Below are 26,541 nucleotides of genomic sequence, written 5' to 3'. Positions count from 1 at the left end.
TATTAAATAAATTGAATCAATAATTAATATCCTCCTAAAATGGAAAGCAACACAGTTTAGATGGATTCACTGGCAAATTCTACCAAACAAGAAAGAAATTATTCAATTTTTCTACAATCTCTTTCAGAGAACAGAATCAGAGAGACTACTCTCTAACTCATTTTATAAGGCCAGTATTACCTCAATATCAAAACCAGACAAAGACATTAAAAGAAAAGAATACATCTCTCATGAACATTACTGCAAAAATTATCAATGTAATGTTAGCACACTGAATCCAACAATGTATAAAAAGAATTATACACAATAAGTGGGATTAATCTTGGATACACAAAGCTGTTTCCACATTCAAAAATCAATTAATGTAATCCACCACATCAACAGGCTATAAAAAAAAATCACATGACTAAATCAATAGATGGGGAAAAGACAATTTGACAAAATCTAACACCCTGAATTTACTAAAAACTCCCAGTACACTAGGAATATGGGGGATCTTCCTCAAGTTGATGTAGAATATCTACCAAAAACCTACAGCTAACATCATATTTACCAGTTAAAAAAAGCTCAAAACTTTCCCACTGAGATCAGAAACAAGGTAAGGATGTCCACTCTCACCACTTGTATTCAACACTGTACTGGAAGTACTTAGATAATCCAATAAGGAAGAAAAGAAAATACATGCATACAGATTAGGGAGAAAGAGATAAAACTCTTTCTGTGATGCCATGATTGTCTATGTAAAAACCCAAAAGAATTGAAACAAAGAAACAAAAAGCTCCAGGAACTAATAAGTGATTATAGAAATGTTGTAGGATATAAGGTTAATATTCCAAAGTCAATAACTTTCCCATATATCAACAATGAACAAGTGAAATTAAAAATGCAACACCATTTACATTAGCAATTCCCAACAATGAAATACTTAGGTATAATCTAACAAAATATGTATAAGATCTACATGAGAAAAACAACAAAACTCTGATGAATGAAATAAAAAAGAACTAAATAAATAGATATTCCATATAAAGGAATACTCAATATTGTCAAGATGTCCAATCTTCCCAACTTGACCTACAGATTCAAAGCAATCTCAATCAACTTCTCAGCATATCAATTTGTGGAGTCTGATAACCAGATTCCAGAGCTCATGTGGAGAAGACAGAAGATTCAACACAGTATTGAAGGAGAAGAATGAAGTTGGAGAATTGACCCTGACTTTTCAATACTTACTATGAAACTACAGTAATCAGGACACTGTGGTACTCTTTGGTCAACGAATAGACAAATAAATCAATAGAACATATAGACAGCCTAGAAATAAACTGATATACATATATTGAACTGATCTCTGGCAACATAAAAGCAAAGGCAATACAATGGAGCAATGATGGTCTTTTCAACAAATGGTGCTGGAACAATTGGATGTCCACATGCAAAATAGGGAACCTAGACACAGACATTACACTCTTCAAAAATTTAACTCAAAATGCATCAGATATGTAAATATAAAATGCAAAATAATAAAACTCCTAGAAGATAACATAGGAGAAAACATAGATAACCTTGGTATGGCGATAAATTTTTAGATATAACACCATAGGCATGATTGATGAAAGAAATGATTAATAACCTGAATTTCAATGAAATTAAAACTGCTCTGCAAAAGACAATGTCAAGACAATCCCTGCTTTAAGAAGCCACAGAAGAGAGAAAATGTGTGTAAAAGACACATTTTATAAAGGACTGTTGTCCAAAATATACAGAGAACTCTTAAAACTCAACAATAAGAAAACAAACAACCCAATTAAAAAAAAATGGGCCAAAGACCTGAACAGACACGTCACCAAAGAAATTAAACAGATGGCAAATAAGCATATGAAAAGATGTTCAACCTCATATGTCATCAGGGAAATGCAAATAAAAACAACAAGATACCACTATACACCTATTGGAATGGTCAGAACACTGACAACACCAAATGTTGGCAAGATGTGGAACAACAGGAACTCTCATTCAACAGGAACTCTCATTCATTGCTGGTGGGAATGCAAAATGGTACAGACGTTTTGGAACTTTCTTACAAAACTATACTCTTACCATACGATCCAGCAATTGTGCTGGTTGGCATTTGCGAAAAGGAGTTGAAAACATGTCCACACAAAAACCTGCACACAGATGTTTATAGCAGCTTTATTTATAATTGCCAAAACTCAGAAGCAACCAAGATGTCCTTCAGCAGATGAATCAATAAACAAACTGTGGTATATCCAGACAATGGAATATTATTCAGCACTAAAAATAAATGAGCTATCAAACCATGAAAAGACAAAGCATATTACTAAGTGAAAGATGCCTATCTAAAAGGCTACAAACTGTATGATTCCAACTATGTGAAATTCTGGAAAAGGCAAAACTATGGAGACAGTAAGAAGATCAATAATTGCCAGGGGTTAGGAGAAAGGGAAAGATGAATTTTTAAGGTAGTGGAAATATTCTGCATGATAATATAATGATGGATACATGTCATTATCAATTTGTCCAAATCCAATGAATGTTTGACACCAAGAGTGAGCCCCAATGTAAACTATGGACCATGGGTGATTATGATGTGTCAAAGTAGGTTCATCAGTTGTAACAAACATACCAGTTTGGTGGAGGAGGTTGATAATGGGAGAGGCTATGAATGTGTTGGGGTAGGAAGACATACGGGAAATCTGTATACCTTCCTCTCAATTTTGCTATAAACCTAATGCTGCCCTAAAATTTAAAAAAAACATAGAAAATATTACTTCTGGCATAGTTAATATTCAAGACATCTGCCTTGCAAGCTTAGAAAAACTGAATAAGTTAGTCGAAACAGTTCCTACTTAAGAACAGTTTTGATAGTTCAGGTTTATTATGAATGATTGTAATTGATACTCTGAATTTGACTTTATTCAATGTGCAATTGGAAAGAAATCTCTGGATATAAGCAACAAACTATCAATAGATTTTGCTGGTTTGTTGACTCATACTATGTGTTTAAATATTATTAAGAGAGGTAGGGGTGTGCATTTTGTATATGTATACATTGCATTTCACATCTGAGTTGCTTTACCCAGAAAATATATTATTTATTTTATCTGGTGGTCCTTACATTATTTAATAAGCTATTGATTAAAAAATTTATTCTCTATTAAAACTAGTTTTAATATTGGAGTTGTAAAATGAAAAGGCTATAAAGAAGAAATGTAAGGAAAATATTTAACAGAACTAATATATATTTAAGTCTTGGTGATCATAAGTCTTATGTAAATGTAATTCCTACAGCGTTTACTAAAGTGATGGGTTATGAAAAAAAACTACATATACCATAATTTCAGAAACTACAATACCATCATCCTAATTTTTGAGTACTAAAGGTATTGTTAAAGTGTACTATATCCAAAATTTAGCTGGGTTTAGAAAAAATAAGGGATTAGTTAGTCCTAGTTAGTACACTCAATAGGTATCGTGCCCTAGTTAGTAACCCTAGTTAGTACACACACTAGGTAGTGTGCACCTGTAGTCCCAGCTACTGGGGAAGCTGAGGTGAGAGGGTCAAATGAGCCTGGGGAAGTTGAGGATGCAGTGAGCTGTGATTGCACTACTGCACTCCAGCCTGGGCAACAGAGTGAGACCCAGTCTCAAAAACCAATCAATCAATCAATCAATAAAAAATAAAGTGTAGTATACTACGAAAAATCTATTTCTCAAAATCGCATTGGATTTCAAAATAGCAAAATATAGTATATTTCATGGCAGTCTTTTCAGTGTCTTATTAAACAATTCACCAGACAGTTTCTGACTGGCAAAATAATAAGAACAATAATGTCAAGATAGGAAAGAATGTTTTTCATATGAAGAAACTTAATGAATCCAGAGTAAGCACTTTGAGTGGGGTAGGGTTTCTAAACACAATTCTGTAGTGCCAGAAAATTATTCCAGAGACTATTAACCCAAATAAATGAAAAAATATACAACTTTTTCAAAAGATACAACTCCTTTTATAGGAGGGAAAAACTTTAAATGATCATATTAAATAAAGAAATATTTCTGTCATCTTGAAAACAGAAAATGAAAGGACAGAAACATCCAAAAATGGCATCAAGATGAACGATCTGAATGGAAAGAATTTGGAAGAAGAAAACCTAATGGACTAGATATTTACAAAAGATAAGAAATGGAATAGTCAAATAACAAAGGAATAGAATACAAATAGAAAAAAAATTTAATGACCTCCAAGAAAGCAATCATGAGAAATATTTCTCAAAACTACTTTATGAGTTTTAGCTCTTCTAAACCACAATACATGAAGAGTATTTTTGTAGTCGTATATTGTTCACCCTTAGTACAAAGAAAGGGAAAAAATAATCATTGAGTTTTTAAAAAGTGGTACACTGATAAAGGCATGCTAACTGACTCTTAACAAAAATTGGCAAAAAAATATTGTTATCAATCACTAATGCAACTGTGGCATGCCTTGCATACATTTTGTTTAGAGTAAAATTAGTCATAATTATGAAATCTATTAGGTTATTTAACCTTCAAAAGGAATAGAATACTTTATTTTACAATATTAAAGGTATTACATGTAAACATTGTCATCAGAACTTGCAGAAAAGATATATACTTACCTAAAATATTAAACCATTGGATAAGTTTCTAACTTTAAAATGAGGCAAATATTTTAAACTACAATACTATAATTTCAAAACGTAGCTGTACATGATACTTCATATAAAAACAATTTTAAAGTTTCAAAAACTCCCATTTAAACATTTGACATATTTAGATATGGTGGTTACATAAAAAAGATTTCATCTTTTTTCCACCATATTAGTGCAGTATAAAAAAGTCTGATTATGCAAGAACTCCTCCAATTTATTGTAAAATCCTTATTATTGTCTTAAAATAGAAAATTTATTGACATCTACTTATCTGGCATCTTTCAAGACTATCCAATCTGATTGGTACAGGTGTTCCAGCAATTGGGATTACTCAGGGGTTTAAGTTGTCATAGGTTGCCATAGGCTGTTTTGGAGGGTGAGGAGATGAGTTATATCTTTCTCTTTTATTTATTTACTTTTATGGTAAATGATGATGAATTGCACTCCCTTTTTAATACTATAAAATAATTCTAAAATTCTTACCTGATACTACACCAATTCCATCATCACAGTCATAGTCAGAGACTTCACTATCACTTATTCTCTTTGACCCTATAAAGTAAACAATACTAATAATTAAAAATTCTGATTCTCTAAGGAAGAAAATTCCTCAAACACCTGAAAAACGAACGAAAATATTCTGAGTGAATCAGTTAATAACAAAAAATATGTACAGAAGAAAAGTCCTTATGAGCTTTTTGTCATTTATTTTCACATGCATTTCATGACGTGAGGATATGGGTGATGAGGAGTTAACAATTTATAAAATTATTATTCTGCAGATGTATAAGATAAAGTTCCTAAATGGTTGAAAGCTTAAAATAACATTAAATACTAAATAATATGTGTAAGTTATCCAACACTGATAAAATCTATTAGAAAATAGATAAGTCAAGTTAATTTTAGATGCTTATGGACAAAGACACTTAAGACCAGATAAATTTCAAAACACAATGTGTTATATTCAAATGCATTAATGTGTCTTTTTCTAATATGCATCACCAATACATTGAATATAGTCAGTTCCTTATTTTTCATGCTCATGGAGAGAAAGTATAATTCAGAAAAGCAAACTCACTTAAGACATCTTAAATATCCTTTTTAAAAAAACTATGTAGTTTAGCTATTTGTCTATTGCTTTGAAAAGACAATAAGAAAAAAGTCATCCACAATACTAATACATCAAAATTGTGAGTTTTGTTATGTTTTCTAAGAAATAGACTAGGAAAGGCACTCATAGTTATTACAATTCAAAAGCACCATGTTTGTGTTTTTCCTCACATAACAAATCTATAGCAAAATTTTTAAATGTGAATCTTACTGTGGCAAAAATAGCATCAAATTGAATCAACCAGAGCTTTGAGGACTAAAGTAGATTGTGACTACACGCTTATATATGAAATTATTGCATATAAAAACAAACGTTGTTATTTGTTTTTAATTTGTTTTCACCTCCATGTGTTTCAGGAACAGACACACCCCACACAACAGAATTCTTTATTAGTCTTGCTAGCGGTCTATCAATTTTGTCGATCTTTTAAAAAAATCCAGCTCCTGGATTCATTGATTTTTTGACGGGTTTTTTGTGTCTCTATCTCCTTCAGTTCTGCTCTGATCTTAGCTATTTCTTGCCTTCTGCTAGCTTTTGAATGTGTTTGCTCTTGCTTCTCTAGTTCTTTTAATTGTGATGTTAGGGTGTCAATTTTGGATCTTTTCTGCTTTCTCTTGTGGGCATTTAGTGCTATAAATTTCCCTCTACACACTGCTTTAAAGACTGAAATATAATTTGAGCCTCAGTGAGGAAGCCAAAGGTACAATTCTGTAATATGTTAGATGATAGGGAAGAGAGTGCTTATCAAATTGCAAAATTGTATATGGTTTGGAAGAAAAGGTAGAGATACACGGTGGCTCACGCCTGTAATCCTAGCACTTTGGGAAGCTGAGGCGGGCAGACTGACTGAGCTTAGGCATTCGAGACCAGCCTGGGCAACATAGTAAAACCCCATCTCTACTAAAATACAAAAAAAGAAAAAAAGAAAAAAAAATTAGTCAGGCATGGCGGCGTGCACCTGTAGTCCCAGCTACTAGGGAGGTTGAGGCAGGAGGCGGAGGTTGCAGTGAGCCAAGATCACGCCACTGCACTACAGCCTGGGTGACAGAGTGCGATTCCATCTCAAAAAAAAAAAATTACTTTTTTAGGTATGCATGTTAATATTTCAAAAGTAACCACTAAAACAATAGAGATTAAAAGCAGACAGAAAGCAGAGTATAAAAATAGTAATAACATGTCCCTATTTATGATACAAAAAAGAAAAAATAATAATCCATATACATTTGTCTGTGTGTGCATTTTTGAGATATTGTCACTATAATTGTAATTTTGCAATTTCTCCTTTCACTTCCTTCTGGTTTTTAATACAGGTGTGATAAAACCAAAGTCTAGGATTTTAGATGCTTTTCTGATCCTGATAAATACCCTTTTTGAATCTTCTCCCAGACCTGAGCTAAGCACACCTGGAGATTCATGACAAGGACATCAGTTGCAACTGCTTCTGTAGATGGCCCACAAAATCAAGGTGCAAGGGGATGAGAGATAAACACAGGTTCCAGTTTGTCTGCATGGGTTCTAGTTTTCTTTGATTTTCCTTTTTGGATGCGTTTTTCCTAACCAGTCTATCCTTCTGTCCCACAGAGACTTCCAGAATCACTACTATATGAACAGGCAACAGACTTTCACAGACTTTTTCACTAGCTCCTCTTCATGGTCTTTGGCAAGTGACTTTTCTCAGACTCCTCAACCATTGTCTTACAACCTTCCTAAAACAATTCCCAGTTTCTCCCACCACTTTGTAAAGTTTAATCTTTAAAATAAATATCTTATTTTGTAGTACTTCAGCACTAAATGCTTTGGCTTCCTCACTGAGGCTTAAATTATATTTCAGTCATTGATCCACCTAGAGTTTACTTTTTTGTACATGGTGCAAGAAAAAGATCAAGTTCTATTTTCTTTTCTTTATGAATAGCATTTTTTCAAGCTCATTTATTCTTTTTTAAACTTTTATTTTAGGTTTGAAGGTATATGTGAAGGTTTGTTACATAGGTGAACTCATGTCCCGAGAGTTTGTTTTACAGAATATTTCATCACCCAGGTATTAAGCTCAGTATCTAACAGTTATGTTTTCTGCTCCTTTCTATCCTCCCACCCTCCACCCTCAAGTAGACCACAGGGTCTGTTGTTCCTTTCCTTGTGTTCATGAGTTCTTTATTTAGCTCCCACTTTCAAGTAAGAACATGTGGTATTTGGTCTTCTGTTCCTGCATTAGTTTGCTAAGTATAATGGCCTTACAGTTCCATCCATGTTCCTGCTAAAGACATGATGTTGTTCTTTTTTATGGCGTCATAGTATTCTAAGGTGTATATGTACCACATTTTCTTTATCCTATCTGTCATTGATGGGCATCTAGGTTAATTCCATGTCTTTGCTATTGTGAATAGTGCTACAAAGAACATTCACATGCATGTGTCATTATGGTAGAATGATTTATATTCACCTGGGAATATACCCAGTAATGGGATTGCTGGGTCAAATGGTAGTTCTACATTTAGCTCTATGAGGAATCACCATACTGCTTTCCACAACAGTTGAACTAATTTACACTCCCACCAACAATGTGTAAGTGTTCCCTTTTCTCCACAACCTTGCCAGCATCTGTTATTCTTTGACTTTTTAATGATAGCCATTTTGTCTGGTGTGCGATGGTATCTCATTGTAGTTTTGATTTGCATTGCCCTAATGATTAGTGATATTGAGCTTATTTTATATGCTTGTTGGCCGCATGCATGTCTTCTTTTTTTATTATTACACTTTAAGTTCTGGGGTACATGTGAACAACGTGCAGGTTTGTTACATAGGTATACACATGCCATGGTGGTTTGTGGCATCCATCAAACCATCAACTACATAAGGTATTTCTCCTAATGCTATCCCTCCTCTAGCCCCTCACTCCCCAACAGGCCCCACTGTGTGAGGTTCCCCTCCCTGTGTCTATGTGTTCTCAATGTTTAACTCCCAGTTATGAATGAGAACATGCGGTGTTTCATTTTCTGTTCTTGTGTTAGTTTACTGAGAATGATGGTTTCCAATGCCATCCATGTCCCTGCAAAGGACATGAACTCATCCTTTTTTATGGCTGCATAGTATTCCATGGTGTGTATGTGCCACATTTTCTTTATCCAGTCTATCATTGATTCATTGATGAGCATTTGGGTTGGTTCCAAGTCTTTGCTATTGTGAACAGTGCTGCAATAAACATACATGTACATGTGTCCTTACATTAGAATGATTCATAATCCTTTGGGTATATAACCAGTAATGGGATTGCTGGGTCAAGTGGTATCTCTAGTTCTAGATCCTTGAGGAATCGTCACACTGTCTTCCACAATGGTTGAACTAATTTACACTCCCACAAACAGTGTAAAAGCATTCCTATTTCTCGATATCCTCTCCAGCATCTGTTATTTCCTTACTTTTTAATGATCGCCATTCTAACTGGCATGAGATGGTACCTTACTGTGGTTTTGATTTACATTTCCCTAATTACCAGTGATAATGAGTTTTTTTCATATGTTTGTTGGCCACATAAATGTATTCTTTTGATAAGTGTCTGTTTATATCCTTCCTCCACTTTTTGATGCATTTGTTTGTTTTTTTCTTGTAAATCTGTTTAAGTTCTTTGTAGATTCTGGATATTAGCCCTTTGACAAATGGACAGATTGCAAAAGTTTTCTCCCATTCTGTAGGTTGCCTGTTCACTCTGATGATAGCTTCTTTTGCTGTACAGAAGCCCTTTAGTTTAATCAGATCCTATTTGTCTATTTTGGCTTTTGTTGCCATTGCTTTTGGTGTTTTAGTCATGAAGTCTTTGCCCATGCCAATGTCTTGAATGGTATTGTGTAGGTTTTATTCTAGGGTTTTTATGGTTTTAGGTCTTATGTTTAAGTCTTTAATCCATCTTGAGTTAATTTTTGTATAAGGTGTCAGGAAAGGATCTAGTTTCAGCTTTCTGCATATGGCTAGCCACTTTTCCCAACACTATTTATTATATAGGGAATCCTTTCCCCATTGCTTGTTTTTGTCAGGTTTGTCAAAGATCAGATGGTTGTAGATGTGTGGCATTATTTCTGAGGCTTCTGTTCTGTCCCATTGGTCTATATATCTGTTTTGGTACCAGTGCCATGCTGTTTTGGTTACTGTAGCCCTGCAGTATAGTTTGAAGTCAGGTAGCGTGATGCCTCCAGCTTTGTTCTTTCTCCTTAGGATTGTCTTGGCTATGTGGGCTCTTTTTTGGTTCCATATGAAATTTAAAGTAGTTTTTTCCAGTTCTGTGAAGAAAGTCAATGGTAGCTTGATTGGAATAGCATTAAATGTATAAATTACTTTGGGCAGTATGGCCATTTTGAGTTTTGATTCTTCCTATTCATGAGCATGGAATGTTTTTCCATTTGTTTGTGTCCTCTCTTACTTCCTTGAGCAGTGGTTTGTAGTTCTCCTTGAAGAGGTCCTTCACATCCCTTGTAAGTTGGATTCCTAGGTATCTTTTTTCTCTTTGTAGCAATTGTGAATGGGATTTCACTCATCATTTGGCTCTATGTTTGTCTGTTATTAGTGTATAGGAATGCTTGTGATTTTTGCACATTGATTTTGTATCCTGAGACTTTGCTGAAGTTGCTTATTAGCTTAAGGAGATTTTGGGCTGACATGATGGGGTTTTCTAAATACACAATCATGTCATCTGCAAACAGAGATAATCTGACTTCTCTTTTTCCTACTTGAGTACCCTTTGTTTCTTTCTCTTGCCTGATTGCCCTGGCCAGAACTTCCAATACTACGTTGAATAGGAGTGGTGAGAGAGGGCATCCTTGTCTTGTGCCAGTTTTCAAAGGGAATGCTTCCAGTTTTTGCCCATTCAGTATGATATTGGCTGTGGGTTTGTCACAAATTGCTTGTATTATTTTGAGATATGTTCCATCAGTGCCTAGTTTATTGAGACTTTTTAGCATGAAGGGGTGTTGAATTTTGTTTAAGGCCTTTTCTGCATCTATTGAGATAATCATGTGGTTTTTATCATTGGTTCTGTTTATCTGATGGGTTATGTTTATTGATATGTGTATGTTGAACCAGCCTTGAATCCCAGGGATGAATCCATCTTGATTGTGGTGGACAACCTTCTTGATGTGCTGCTGGATTCAGTTTGTCAGTATTTTACTGAGGATTTTCGCATCGATGTTCATCAGGGATATTGGCCTGAAATTGTCTTTTTTTGTTGTGTCTCTGCCAGGTTTTGTTATCAGGATGATGCTGGCCCCATAAAATGAGTTAAGGAGGATTCCCTCTTTTTCTACTGTTTGGGGTAGTTTCAGAAGGAATGGTACCAGCTCCTCTTTGTACCTCTGGTAGAATTTGGCTGTGAATCCATTTGGTCCTGGACTTTTTTTGATTGGGTAGGCTATTAATTGCTGCCTCAATTTCAGAACTTGTTATTGGTCTATTCAGGGATTTGACTTCTTCTAGGTTAGTCTTGGGAGGGTGTATGTGCCCAGGAATTTATCCATTTATTCTAGATTTTCTAGTATGTTTGCACTGAGGTGTTTATAGTATTCTCTGATGGTACTTTGTATTTCTGTGGGATTGGTAGTGATATCCCCTTTATCATTTTTTACTGCATCTATTTTATTCTTCTCTATTTTCTTGTTTATTAGTCTGGCTAGTGGTCTATTTTGTTTGTCTTTTCAAAAAACCAGCTCCTGGATTTGTTGATTTTTTTGAATTTTTTTTGTGTCTCTGTCTCCTTCAGTTCTGCTCTGATCTCAGTTATTCTTGTCTTCTGCTAGCTTTTGGATTTGTTTGCTCTTGCTTCTCTAGTTCTTTTAATTGCGATGTTAGGGGGTAAATTTTAGATCTTTCCTGCTTTCTCTTGTGGGCATTTAGTGCTATAAATTTCCCTCTACACACTGCTTTAAATGTGTCTCAGAAATTCTGGTATGTTGTGTCTTTGTTCTCATTGGTTTCAAAGAACATCTTTATTTCTGCCTTCATTTCGTTATGCACCCAGTAGTCATTCAGGAGCAGGTTGTTCAGTTTCCATGTAGTTGTGTGGTTTTGAGTGAGTTTCTTAATCCTGAGTTCTAATTTGATTGCACTGTGGTCTGAGAGACTGTTATGATTTCTGTTCTCTTGCATTTGCTGAGGAGTGTTTTACTTCCAATTAGGTGGTCAATTTTAGAATAAGTGTGATGTGGTGCTGAGAAGAATGTATATTCTGTTGATGTGGGGTGGAGAGTTCTGTAGATGTCTATTAGGCCGCTTGGTCAGAGCTGGATTCAAGTCCTGAATATCCTTGTTAATTTTCTGTCTCGTTGATCTGTCTAATGTTGATAGTGGGGTGTTAAAGTCTCCCACTATTATTGTGTGGGAGTATAAGTCTCTTTGTAGGTCTCTAATAACTTGCTTTATGAATCTGGGTGCTCTGGTATTGGATGCATATATTTTCAGAACAGTTAGCTCTTCTTGTTGCATTGAACCCTTTACCATTATGTAATGGCCTTCTTTGTCTCTTTTGATCTTTGTTGGTTCAAAGTCTGTTTCATCAGAGACTAGGATTGCAACCCCTGCTTTTTTTTTGCTTTCCATCTGCTTGGTAGATCTTCCTCCATCCCTTTATTTTGAGCCTATATGTGTCTCTGCACATGAGATGGGTCTCCTGAATACAGCACACTGATGGGTCTTGACTCTTTATCCAATTTGCCAGTCTGTGTCTTTTAACTGCGGCATTTAACCTGTTTTACATTTAAGGTTAATATTGTTAGGTGTGAATTTGATCCTGCCATTATGACCCTAATGGGTTATCTTGCCTGTGAGTTTATGCAGTTTCTTCATAATGTCGATGGTCTTTACAATTTGGTGTGTTTTTGCAGTGGCTGGTATCGGTTGTTCCTTTCCATGTTTAGTGCTTCCTTCAGGAGCTCTTGTAGGGCAAGCCTGGTGGTGACAAAATCTCTCAGCATTTCCTTGTCTGCAAAGGATTTTATTTCTGCTTCACTTATGAAGCTTAGTTTGGCTGGATATGAAAATCTGCGTTGAAAAATCTTTTCTTTAAGAATGTTGAATATTGGCCCCCACTCTCTTCTGGCTTGCAGGGTTTCTGCCGAGATAGCCACTGTTACTCTGATGGGCTTCCCTTTGTGGGTAACTCGTCCTTTCTCTCTGGCTGCCCTTAACAGTTTTTCCTTCATTTCAACCTTGGTGAATCTGACAATTATGTGTCTTGGGGTTGCTCTTCTCAAGGAGTATCTTTGTGATGTTGTCTGTATTTCCTGAATTTGAATGTTGGCCTGCCTTGCCAGGCTGGGGAAGTTCTCCTGGATAATATCCTGAAGAGTGTTTTCCAACTTGGTTCTGTTCTCCCCGTCACTTTCAGGTACACCAATCAAACATAGATTTGGTCTTTTAACATCATCCCATACTTCTTGGAGTCTTTGTTCATTTTTCACTCTTTTTCCTCTAATCTTGTTTTATTTCATTGAGTTGATCTTCAATCTCTGATATCCTTTCTTCCACTTGATAAATTCAGCTAATCATACTCATGTATGCTTCACAAAATGCTCAAGATGTGTTTTTCAGCTCCATCAGGTCATTTATGTTCTTCTCTAAACTGGTTATTCTAGTTAGCAATTCGTCTAACCTTTTTTCAAGGTTCTTAGCTTCCTTGCAGTGGGCGAGGACATGTTCCTTTTGCTTGGAGGAGTTTGTTATTACCCACTTTCTGAAGTCGACTTCTGTCAATTCGTCAAACTCATTCTCTATCCAGTTTAGTTCCCTTGCTGGCAAGGAGTTGTGATCCTTTGAAGGAGAAGAAGCGTTCTGGTTTTTGGAATTTTCAGCCTTTTTGCACTGGTTTCTCCCCATCTTCATGGATTTATCTATCTTTGGTCTTTGAAGTCAGTGACCTTCAGATGGGGTCTCTGAGTGGACGTCCTTTTTGTTGATGTTAATACTATTTCTTTCTGTTTGTCGGTTTCCTTCCTACAGTCAGGCTCCTCTGCTGCAGGTCTGCTGGAGTTTGCTAGAGGTCTGCTCCATACCCTGTTTGCCTGGGTGTCACTAGCAGAGGCTGCAGATCAGCGAAGATTGCTGCCTGTTCCTTCCTCTGGAAGCTTTGTCCCAGAGGGGCACCCACCAGATGCCAGCCAGAGTTCTCCTGTATGAGGTGTCTGTCAGCTCCTACTGGGAGGTGTCTCCTAGTCAGGATACACGGGGGTCAGGGACCCACTTGAGGAGGCAGTCTGTCCCTTATCAGAGCTCAAACACTGTGCTGGGAGATCTGCTGCTCTCTTCAGAGCTGAGCTGCCAGGCAGGAACGTTTAAGTCTGCTGAAGCTGCGCCCCCAACCGCTCCTTCCCCCAGGTGCTCTGTCCCAGGGAGGTGAAGGTTTTATCCATAAGTCCCTGACTGGGGCTGCTGCCTTTTTTTCAGAGATGCCCTTCCCAGGGAGGAGGGAATCTGCGGAGGCAGTCTGGCCACAGTGGCCTTGCTGAGCTGTGGTGGGCTCCACCCAGTTCAAACTTCCTGGCTGCTTTGTTTACACTGTGAGGTCGAAACCGCCTACTCAAGGCTCAGCAATGGTGGATGCAACTCCCCACACCAAGCTCAAGCGTCCCAGGTAGAGCTCAGACTGCTGTGCAAGCAGCAAGAATTTCAAGACAGTGTATCTTAGCTTGCTGGGCTCCATTGAGGTGGGATCCGCCGAGCCAGACCACTTGGCTCCCTGGCTTCAGCCCACTTTCCAGGAGAGTGAATGGTTCTGTCTTGCTGGCATTCTGGGTGCCACTGGGGTATGAAAAGCAAAACTCCTGTGGCTAGCTCAGTGTCTGCCCAAATGGCTACCTAGTTTTGTGCTGGAAACCCAGGGCCCTGGTAGCATGGGCACTGCAGTGAATCTCCTGGTCTGCGGGATGTGAAGACCATGGGAAAAGCACAGTATCTGGGCCAGAGTCCAAGGTACAGTCCCTAATGGGTTCCCTTGGCTGGGAAAGGGAGTTCTCCAACCCCTTGCACTTGCCGGGTGAGGCAACGCCCCACCCTGCTTTGGCTTGCCCACCTTAGGCTGCACCCACTTCCAAGCAGTCCCAATGAGATGAACTGGGTACCTCAGTTGGAAATGCAGAAATCACCCGCCTTCTGCGTCGATCTCGCTGGGAGCTGCAAACCAGAGGTGTTCCTATTCGGTCATCTTGCCAGCAATTGTGCCAGTTTTCAAGGGAAATGCTTCCAGCTTTTGCCCATTCACTATGAAGTTGGCTATGGATTTGTCATAGATGGCTCTCATTATTTTGAAGTATGTTTCTTCAATGCCTAGTTTATTGAGAGTTTTAAACATGAAGAAACGTGGAATGTTATTGAAAGCCACTTCTCCATCTATTGAAATGATTATGTGATTTTTGTATTTAGTTTTGATTATGTGATGAATCACATTTATTGATTTGTGCATGTTGAACCAATCTTGCATCCCAGGGATAAAGAATACTTGATCGTGGTGAATTGACTTTTTGATGTGGCACTGTATTTTTCAATTTTCAATTGTTTATTGCTGGTACATAGAAATAATTGATATTGTATCTTGATCTTATATCCAGTAACCTTGATAGATTCACTTCTTATAATAGTTTTTGTATAGATCCCATCTGACTTTCTATATGAATGAACATGTATGCAAATAAGCACCCTTTTACTTCTTTTTCAATCTGGATGCATTTGATTTTTCTTGCCTTATGATACAAGCTAGAATCACAATTACAACTTTCAATAACAGCTGGGAGGGCAGACATCATTTCTCATTTGTGACCTTGGGAGGAAAGAATGCAGTCTTTTACCAATATGATTTAGCTGTAGGGTTTGATACATGTTCTTTATTGGATTGAGGAAGTTCCTTTCTATCCTACTTTACTTAGGGTCTTTTACAGGGATGAACATTGGATTTTATCAAATGCTCTTTCTTGAGATGATCTCTTGAGATTATGATATAATTTTTTTCTTTTTTAGTTTAATATGGTGAGTGACATTCTGTTTTTCAAATGTTAAACATTGCATCCGTGGTATAAAAAACATTTGGTCATGATATATCATCCCTTTTATGTATTGTGGATTCAATTTTCTGTATTTTTACTTTGCAAAGTATTTCTAAATTTAATATGCTAAATTTGCTAAAATTTTCATGAGGTTTATTGGTCTGCAGATTTCTTTTAATATGTTAGTTGTTGGTATTAGAGTAATGTTTGTTTCATAAAATGAGCTGGATGGTATTCCCAACATTATAATATTCTGCAAGAGTTTGTAAAGAATTGGTATTTTATCACCCTTACATGTTAGGCAGACTTCATTGATAAAGTCATCCGGGCCTGAAATTTTTTTTGAGGGAAAATTTTTAGCTACAAATTCCATTTCTCAAATAGATATTGGGCTACTCAAGTTATTTCTTTCTTCTTGGGAGAGACTCAAGTTTGTGTGTTTCAAGGAAATTTTCTATTTCACCTAGGTTGTCAAATGTATTTGCATCAAGTTGTTCACAATTTTCCCTTACTGTCTTTTTAATATTTGTAGAATGTGTACTGATATCACCTTTTTCCAGATATTGATAATTTGTCTTCTTTCTTTGCTGATCATTTTGCCTAAAGGCTTATCAATTATATTGATAATTTCATAGATCCAACCTTTGGTTCGATTTACTTTCTCAATTGACTTTCTGTCTTTATTTCACTTATTTCTATTTTGACTTTTATTCCCTTTCTTCTACTTAATTTGAGTCTATTTTGTTCTTCTTTTTGACGTTTGTTAAGGTGAAAACATGTCACTGATTTGAGATTTTTTTTGGTATTAATAATATATGTCTGTCTTTAATGCTATACATTTCCCTACTGTTTTGCTTTAGTTGTATCCCATGAATTTCGATACATTAGGTGTTCATTTCATTCAGTTCAAAATAATTTTTAATTTCCTGTTTAACTTCTCCTTTGATTCATGGCTATTTAGAAGTGTTATTTCATTTATAAATATTTCAAGCTTGTCCAGAGATTTTCTGTTATTGATTTCTAATTTATTTCTATCGTGATCAGATAACAAACTTTGACTTGAGTACTTTTAAACTTATCGATACTTGTTTGGGCAGGACTAAGGTCTACCTTAGTGAATGTTCTCAATGAACTTGGAGAGAAGGTGTTTTCTGACTTGTAGAATGTTTTGTAAATGTCAGATAAAACCTTCAAGCCTTCTATTTGTTCTATAAACATTGACAGCGGAGTACTAAAATCTCTTACTGTAATTGAGATTGTATCTATTCTGTAGTTTTATTACTGCATTTTCTTTTCTCTTCTCTTCTCCCTTTCCTTCCCTTTCCCTTTCCCCCCCCCTTTTTTTTTTTGACAGAGTCTCACTCTGTTGCCCAGGCTGGAGTGTAGTGGTGTGATCATGGCTCACTGCAGCCTCGACCTCCCAGGCTCAAGCCATCTTACCACCTCATCCTCTCAAGTAGCTGGAACTGCAGGTGCATGCCACTGAACCCGGCTAATTATTATTTTTTTTTGTAAAAATGGGGTCTCATTATGTTGTACAGGTTGGTCTCGAACTCTCGGGCTCAATCAATTCTCCCACCTCAGCCTCCCAAAGAGGCTGAGATTACAGGTGTGAGCCATCATGCCTGGCTTTGACTAAAATTGAGGTATAATTTATATAACATAAATATTTGTTTTAAGTATACAGTTCAGAAATTTTCAGTAAATTCTAAAATTTGTGTATACATCACTACAATCTAATGTTGGAATATCTCCTTCACCCCCAAAAGATTGTTCACACCCATTTTCAGTCAGTGTCTATTGCTACTTCCAGCCAACTGCTAACTTAATCTGTCTCAATAGATTTGTCACCTCTACATATGTTATATAAGTAGAATCACAGGACACATGGCCTTTTGCATGTATCATCTTTCATTCAGCATTTAGCATAATATTTTTGAGGTTTGACTATATTGTAGTATGTAGCCGTATCTTCTTTCTTGTTATATATAGAAATCAATTGTGAGGATATACCACATTTTATTATCCATTCACCGGTTGATGAATATTTGGACTATTTCTACCTTTTAATCATTGTGACTAATGCTGCTGTGAACATTCACGTACAAGTCTTTCAGTGAACATTCACTTTCATTTCTCTTGAAGGTGAATTAGTGGTCCATACAGTAAATTTATTTTTAACTTTTTAACAAAGACCAAACTGTTTTCCAAAGTGGCTGTACCATTTCACATTTACATCAGCAAATGGATGAGGGTTCCAATTTCTCCACATTCTTGCAAAAATTTGTTATCATCTTTCTTTTTTATTACATCCATTCTAGTGGGTGTTAAGTAATGTAATTGTGGCATAACTTGCATTTCACTAATAACTAACGATGTTGGGCATCTTTTCATGGCCTTATTTGTGATCCATATATTTTAATCTTTCAAATAACTATCAAGTATTTGCCCACTTTTTGACAGCACTATTATTTTATTATTATTGCATTTTAAGGGCTCCTTATATATCATGGATGCAAGTCCTCTGTCAAATATATGACTCACAAATAAACATTGTGCTGTATAATGATGTTTCAGTAAACAACTAACTGTATATTAGATAGCGGTCCCATACAATTATGATGGAGCTGAAAAATTCCCTATTGATGTCATAGCCATCACAATGTCACAGTATAATTACTTTTTTTTAATAAATAAAGTGTAGCCTAAGTGTTCAATGTTTATAAAGTCTACTGTAGTATACAGTAATGTCCTAGGTCTTTGCATTAACTTACCAAGTTGCTCATTGACTCACCCTGAACAACTTCCAGTCCTGCAAGCTCCACTCATGATAAGTACCCTATTCACGTATATCATTTTTTAATCTTTTATACCATATTTTGACTGTACCTTTTCTATATTTACATACGTTTAGATAAACAAATACTTATCATTGCGTTACAATTGCTTATAGTATTCAGCACAGTAACAAGCTCGTACAGGTTTGTAGCCTACAAGCAACAGATTATAACACATTGCTGAGGTGTATAGTAGGCTACACCACCTAGGCTTGTGTAAGTGCACTCAATGATGTTCATACAATGATGACAATGTTTAATGGCACATTTCTCAGAAAGTAACCTGGTCATTAGCTGCCACATGACTGTATTTTCTCCCAGCCTGAGGCTTTAAAAAAATCTTCTTAATGATGTCTTGAAAAGCAAATATTTTAAATTTTGATGCAGTCCAATGTATTATTTTTTATTGATCAAGCTTTTGGTGGTGTTTTGGGGAAAACTCTGCCTAACCCAAAGGAATGAAGATTTTTCTCCTATGTTTTCTTTGAAGACTTTTATAGTCTTAACTCTTACAGCTGGGTCTATTATCCATTTTAAGTTAATTTTTGTGTATAGTGTGAGGTCAGGTCTAAATTAACTATTTTGTATGTGGATATTAAATTGTTACAGCATTATTAGTAAAAAGACAACAACAACAAAAAACTATTTCCCCCCATTGATTTGCTTTGGATCCTTTGTTGAGAATCAACTGACCATGAATATAATTTTTAATTCTAAATTAGGTTCAATTTATCTATAGGTCTATCATTATGCCAGTATTACACCACTGCAATTACTGTAGCTGTACAATAAGTATGGAAATGAGGAAATATACATCTTCCAGATTTGTTTTGGCTGCTCTGGATCTTATACTTTCGCATATAAAGGCTAGAATCTGCTTACTAATTTCAGCAAAATATCCTGCTTAGATTTTGATAGGAATTGGGTTTAATCTGTAGACTAATTGGGGGAAGAGCTACCATCTTAATAATACTGGGTGTTCTAATTCATGCATGTGGAATACATCTCCATTTATTTATATCTCTTTTTCATTTCTCTGAACAATGTTTTGTGATTTTTTATTGTACGAGTTTGAACATCTTTTGTAAAATTTAATTCATTCTTTTTGTTGTTGTTGTTTTGTTTTTGTTTTTCATTTGTTTGTTTTGAGATGGAGTCTCGCTCTCTCACCCAGGCTGGAGTGCAGTGGCATGATTTTGGCTCACTGCAACTTCTGCCTCCCAAGTTCAAGCGATTATCCTGCTTCAGCTTCCTGAGTAGCTGTGATTACAGGCGCCTGCCACCACGCCCGGCTAATTTTTCTGCTGTTAGTAGAGATGGGGTTTCACCATGTTAGCCAGGCTGGTCTCAAACTCCTGACTTCAAGTGATCTGCCTGCCTCAGCCTCCCAAAGTGCTGGGATTACAGGCATGAGCCACTGCACCTGGTCAAAAATGTTTTCTTAATTTCAGTATTAAAATGTTAATGGATAGATTCTAGTATATTGTTCATGTATCTCGGGACCTTGCTGTCCTTGTTTATTAGTTCTAGTAGTTTTTGTGTGGGTTCTTTAGAATTTTCTACATATAGAATCATGTCATCTGTGAATAAAGGCAGTTTCTCTCTCTTCTCCCTCACCATTCTGAATGCCTTTTATGTATTTTTCTTGCCTGACTGTCCTAACTACAATCTCTAGTGCACTGCTGAATAGAAGTGATAAGAAGAGACATCCTTTCCTAGTTATCAATATTAGAGGGAAAGCATTTATTACCATGAAATATGGTTTGTCATCTAAAGGGTGTTCATAGGTGGTCTTCATCAGAAAGTTCTCTTCTATGCCTACTTTGTGGAGGGTTCTCTTCTAGGCCTACTGTGTTCTCTTCTATGACCATTCACTTTTTTTTTTTAATTGTGAATGAGCATTGAATTCTGCCAAAGCTTTATCTTCATATTTTCATATATTCATGTGGTTTTTGTTCTTTTTTCTGTTAATATGTTGAATTATATTAATTGACTTTTGGATAATAAATCAACTCTACATTACTAGGATAAATCCCTTTTGGTTATGGTATATAATCTTTTGTATACACTGTTGGATTCGATTTATTAATAGTTTGTTGAAGATGTCTGTGTGTATGTTCATGAGGAATATTGGTCTGTAGTTTTCTTTTCTTTTAATGTGTTTGTCTGACTTTGGTATGAGGAAAATACTGGCCTTATAGAATGATTTGGTGGGTATTCCCTTTCTCTTTCTTATCAAGGAATTTGAGAAACATTAGTGTTTCTTTTCTTAGGTTTAAAAGAATTCAAGAATGAAGGCTAGGTTTTTCTTTGTGGGAAGATTTTTTCATTATCAATTCATTAATTCAACTTCTTTACTTATTATAGGTTTATTCAGATTTTTAGCTTTTTATGGATCAGTTTCTGTAATGTTGTTTAACTTTTTGGCATAGAGTTGTTCATTGTATTCCAATGTAATTCCCCAAAGGGGAATTACACACTTTTAATGATAACTGTTCATCTGTATGTTCTATCAAATATGATCACGATCTTTGAAATATGATACATATACTTAAAATTAAATGCAATATTTATCCACTGGATGAAGAAAAACCCTTAAGGAGGTTCTTGTCATCAAAGGAGTTTATAACATATTAGTAGATTTATTTATTCATATTCTAACTTGTACCTTCCATTATGACTAATACATCCTATTAGCCTAATTAGCCAAAGGTAATGTGGTTTTTAGCTTTCTATCTATTCATAAATGTTATTTCCTAGTTTTTGTTTCTTTCTTTTATGTGTATGTACATGTTTTTACTTATCTTCAGGCTTACATATCATTAATAAATTATTTATTAGAGGTTAGTTGATAGTGACAAGACTGACATGGTACTACACGCAGCCATTATATTACCCATGGGTAAGTTTAATACTATTACTAAGTACCAGAAAGATCATATGGGGATGTGAAAATATTAAAAGCTACAAGATAAATTATAATAATTCCATGAAAATCCATGACACATACAGCTAACCAGTACTCTAATCTCATTGTTTCTCATATCCACTATCCCTAAGTAGTGTGGGGAAAAAAATGAAAAATGTTGGTGGATTTAAGCGTTTCAGGTATTCAGAGTCCTCAATCTATTACCTATTGCTGTAAAAACTGAAGGCCAATCCTGAATGAAAAGAAGATGCTGGCAAGTGTTAGCAGCCTATAAACTTTAAGAATTAGTACATAAAATATATTAGGTTGGTACATACAGTAGTAATCATCATGTAGTAACCCACCATCCTACACTGTAATTCAGAGAGAAAGTACTGAATAGATACAATGGTCACAAAGAATAAAATTAATTTACATACAATTCATTGTAACGTAATTATTACAACAAAGGATGTCGTAATGACATTTGAAAATAGAAGTGTATGGGTGTTTACTATGTGGGGAGGCTGAAAGACATTGACGCTGTAGAATTAGTGCTCAATTAATACCATCCAAAGGTACAAGACTGTATTAAGTGGAAATAAAATTCCAGTAATTAGAGAGGTTATTTTAAAAAGGAGTGAAAATAATTCTCTAGGCTTTCCTATGACTACTAAGTATCCCATAAGATCAATCCTTACCTCTAATTCTCTACTAATCAAGCAGACTTCTAACATATATAATGTATTCTTCTATTCAGCAGAAGGGTGTGATCCATATACACAATACTCATTTGTTAAGTTACCAGCTATACTTCCCATGATTAATAAATGACATGGCATTTGTGTTTATAAATTTATACTTCTAAAATTTGGTTAATGTCAATCAGTCCTGCAGCACTTGACAAAATGTTGCTAAAACTGGAGCATGCTGTCTCCGTAAAGATATAACTACCCCATGAATACTATGCAAAACAGTATGCATACACCTCGGTCTCCAATAGTAGATTCATTAGAAAAATAATGACCTGAGTTTTAGGGGCGAAAAGCCTACAATGTCATTATTCAATCTGGAAAATATTTCTGAGTTTATTTTAAGCATCTATGGAGTGATGTAATTCTATTTCATATTTCAGACTGTAAAATCCAGGGCAAAATGTGCAGGTAGATGATAATAACAATAGTAATAATAACATCAGTTTATATTATTGAGACTAATTAATTCTTATAACTACCCTGTAATGCAGGTATTACTATTTCCCTTTTATAAACAAAGAAAGTGAGGCATAGAGAGAGGATCTGCCACAAGACATACAGTTCTAAAGTGTAAGAATTAATATTTAAACTCAGGGTAGTCTGGAATTAAAGTTCATGGTTTCAACCACTATAGTATACTTGGTATACTACATATTCATAAAATACCTAGAATAATAAAGGAGGAAATGATAATTTTGTGTATACAACTATGTGGCTAAACTCATATTAGCCATCTTATTCCTATATTTAGGATTCTAAGCACTAAGATTTAAATGTAAATATGCTTATTTGGTGCCATATCATCCAAAATACAAATATAAACCACTTCAACATTGTGATAGGTGAATGTTATGGGTACAACCTTATTTTAGTGTTTCAAACAATTCAAAAGCTTCAAACAATTGTTTTCAAACAATTCATAGCTATGGAAACACTAACAAATGACTATTAATATTCACAAAGATATCTTCAAGTTCTTTATCACATACATCACTCAAGATTAGGAAAATACAATAAAAATATGAAAGAATTTTAGTAAAACTTACTTTGCAACCTCCGTGTTGGGCTCTCTCCATGGAGCTGTCTTCGTGGCATATATGGAGAAGGGTGGGGAAGTGGCAATGAAGAGACATCATGCGTCTGAAGTTTGTACCAATGTGGCTCATCATCTAATAATGCTGTTTCTAATTCAATTAAAATCTACAAACCCAAGAGACAAAGGACAGTTAAAATATACCAATAATAAAGAAATTATGTTAAATGGTCCTATAACTTTTGTAGTAATAATTATAATAGTAATGCTATTACATGAAAAACAAGGTCATTTAGACGTTGCAAAATTGTCAATATGTTCTTGACAAAAAATAAACTTTTATAACTTCTTAGTGATTTAATAGTTTTAAATATCTAAGACATTTATTTTGTTGACCCTTGACTACCCACTACTAGAGTCTATCAAATTTACCATTACAAAAATAACACTTTTCATTTTAAATGACTGTAATAATAACTAATATTTGTATATCATTTTAGAATTTAAAAAGCATTTTTATTTAGAGTCAACCTAAATGGCCATCAGTGACGACTGGATAAAGAAAATATGGTACATATACACCATGGAATACTAAGCAGCCATAAAAAAGAACAAGATCATGTTCTTTGCAGGGACATGGATGGAGCTGGAGGCCATTATCCTTAGCAAACTAATGTGTGAACAGAAAACCAAATACCACGCATTCTCACTTTTAAGTGGGAGCTAAATGATGAGAAACACATGGACCCACAGAGGCAAATAACACGTACTGGGGCCTATCGGAGGGTAGAGGGTAGGAGGAGGGAAAGTATCAGGAAAAATACTAATTGGTATTAAGCTTAATACCTCGGTAATGAAATAATCTGCACAACAAACCCCATGAAACATGTTTACCTATGTAACAAACCTCCACATGTATCCCTGAACTTAAAAGTTAAAAAAAATTAACTCTTACAATTGAAGTGCCTACTGTGTATTAAGAACCGTGCCATATTGTCTGTCATAATTATTAAAAAATTACTAGCTTCGTCTTATTGTTTAATTTTCATAAGCAAAAGTACCAAGGCTAACAAAGGTTAAAAGAACTTGTCTAAGGTCCCACCAGCTTGTAAGTGAAAGAGGTGTAAACTGAATCAGCCTGTCTTATTTAAAATTCTGTATTTATCATACTATCCTGCTAAAGATTTAAAACAAAAAAAGAAAAAAACAAGAACGGATTTTAAATATGAACCATATTATAATATAAATTTTATAATAGGAATATTTTTAAAATTTACCCAAAATATAAGTCTGTAGAAATGAATGTCTATTTTTTTTTAGGAGGTTGTGCAAGTGACAGTGTTTGTGCTTTGTGTTTACAAGAACTGCCACATAAAGATCAATTACTATTTATCTAAGGGAGGTAAAGAAGCAATACAGCCAAGTTAATATTTCATTCTTTATTTTTTGTTTTTGAGACAGGGTCTTGCTATGTCACCCAGGCTGGAGTGCAGGGGTGCGATCATAGCTAACTGCAGCCTCAAACTCCTAGGGTAAAGCAATTCTCCCACCTCAGCCTCCTGAGTAGCTGGGACTACTGTATGCACCACCATGCCTGGCTAATTTCTTTTTTTATTTATTTTTAGACATGGGGTTCTTGCTATGTTACCCAGGCTGGTCTTGGACTCCTGGTCTCAAGCTATCCCCCTGTCTCCGCTTCCCAAAGGATTGGTATTACAAGTGTGAGCCACCATGCCTGGAGTTGTTTCATTCTTCCTAAATTTTCTCTAGTCATTTTCAAAATTATAGGTACTGTGTTCGAAAGGATTACAAACACACAATACAACACACTTATTTAATTCTCATATTAACCCTGAGTTGCATACTAGTATTATTCCTACTTGGCTGAAGAAGAAACTGAAGCACAGATGGGTTAAATAACTTGTTCGAAGACACAAGGCTAAGAAGTGGTAGTGCCAGGAATATAAACCCAGGCAGCTAGCTCCAGAATCTCTGCTCCTAACAACTGTGTGACCCTTCCTCCCAAAGGTCACACAAGGGATTTTAGCTTTTTTTTTTTTTTTTTTTTTTTGAGATGGAGTCTCACTCTGTCGCCCAGGCTGGAGTGCAGTGGCGCGATCCTGGCTCACTGCAAGCTCCACCTCCCGGGCTCAAGTGATTCTCTTGCCTCAGACTCCCAAGTAGTTGGAATTACAGGAGCCCACCACTGTGCCCAGCTAATTTTTGTATTTTTAGTAGAGACAGGGTTTTGCCACACTGGGCAGGCTGGTCTCGAACTCCTGACCTCAGGTGATCTGCCCCCCTCGGCCTCCCAAAGTGCTGGAAATACAGAAGGGTTTTTAGTTTTACCACTCTTTGGTTCCTTAGCTGACAACATTCACTTCAATATTTCTACAGATTGTTGTTTTTCCCATGAGATTACCATTTAATTTACTCAGAAAAAAAAAAACTGATATAGTTTGGTTGTGTTCCCACCCAAATCTCATCTTGAATTTTAACTCCCACAATACCCTTGTGTCATGGGAGAGACCCAGTGGGAGGTAATTGAATAATGGAGGTGGGTCTTTCTCGTGCTGCTCTCATCATAATGAATAAATCTCACAAGATCTGATTGTTTTATAGAGGAGTTCTCCTGCACAAGTTCTCTCTCTCTTTGCCTGCTGCCATCCATGTAAGACATGACTTGCTCCTCCTTGCCTTCCACCATGACTGTGAGGCCTCCCCAGTCATGTGGAACTGTAAGTCCGTTAAAACTCTTTTTCTTCCCAGTCTCGAGAATGTCTTTATCAGCAGCATGAAAATGACTAATACAATAAATTGGTACTAGTACAGTGAGACACTGCTAAAAAAAATACCTGAAAATGTGGAAGTGCTTTGGAACTGGGTAATGGGCAGGGGTTGGAACAGTTTGGAGGGCTCAGAAGACAGGAAAATGTAGGAAAGTTTGGAACTTCCTAGAGACTTGTTGAATGACTTTGCCCAAAATGCTGATAGCTATATGGACAATAAAGTCCAGGCTGAGTTATTCTCATATGGAAAGGAAGAATTTTTTGGGAACTGTAGCAAAGGTGATTCTTGTTATGTTTTAGCAAAGAGACTGGTGGCACTTTACCCCTGCCCTAGAGATTTGTGGAATTTTGAACTTGAGGGAGATGATTTAGGCTATCTGGTGGAACAAATGTTGAAGCAGCAA

General features: G+C 35.8%; 1 protein-coding gene across 49 annotated transcripts in view; it reads right to left on the bottom strand.

Moving 5' to 3' along the window:
- RIMS2 (regulating synaptic membrane exocytosis 2) overlaps positions 1–26,541 on the bottom strand; it is a 729,498-nt gene that overhangs the window by 286,845 nt on the left and 416,112 nt on the right. For all 49 annotated transcript variants that reach the window (XM_063816523.1, XM_063816526.1, XM_063816527.1 and 46 more), the window contains 2 exons: positions 23,362–23,515; positions 5,175–5,243 (listed from right to left, as the gene is read on the bottom strand). In XM_063816523.1, the coding sequence (XP_063672593.1) occupies positions 5,175–5,243; positions 23,362–23,515 (223 nt within the window). The remainder of the gene's footprint in view (positions 1–5,174; positions 5,244–23,361; positions 23,516–26,541) is intronic.

Source organism: Pan troglodytes, chromosome 7 (assembly GCF_028858775.2).
Source record: "Pan troglodytes isolate AG18354 chromosome 7, NHGRI_mPanTro3-v2.0_pri, whole genome shotgun sequence".
Taxonomy (NCBI): domain Eukaryota; kingdom Metazoa; phylum Chordata; class Mammalia; order Primates; family Hominidae; genus Pan; species Pan troglodytes.
This window is presented reverse-complemented; position numbering and strand designations above follow the sequence as displayed.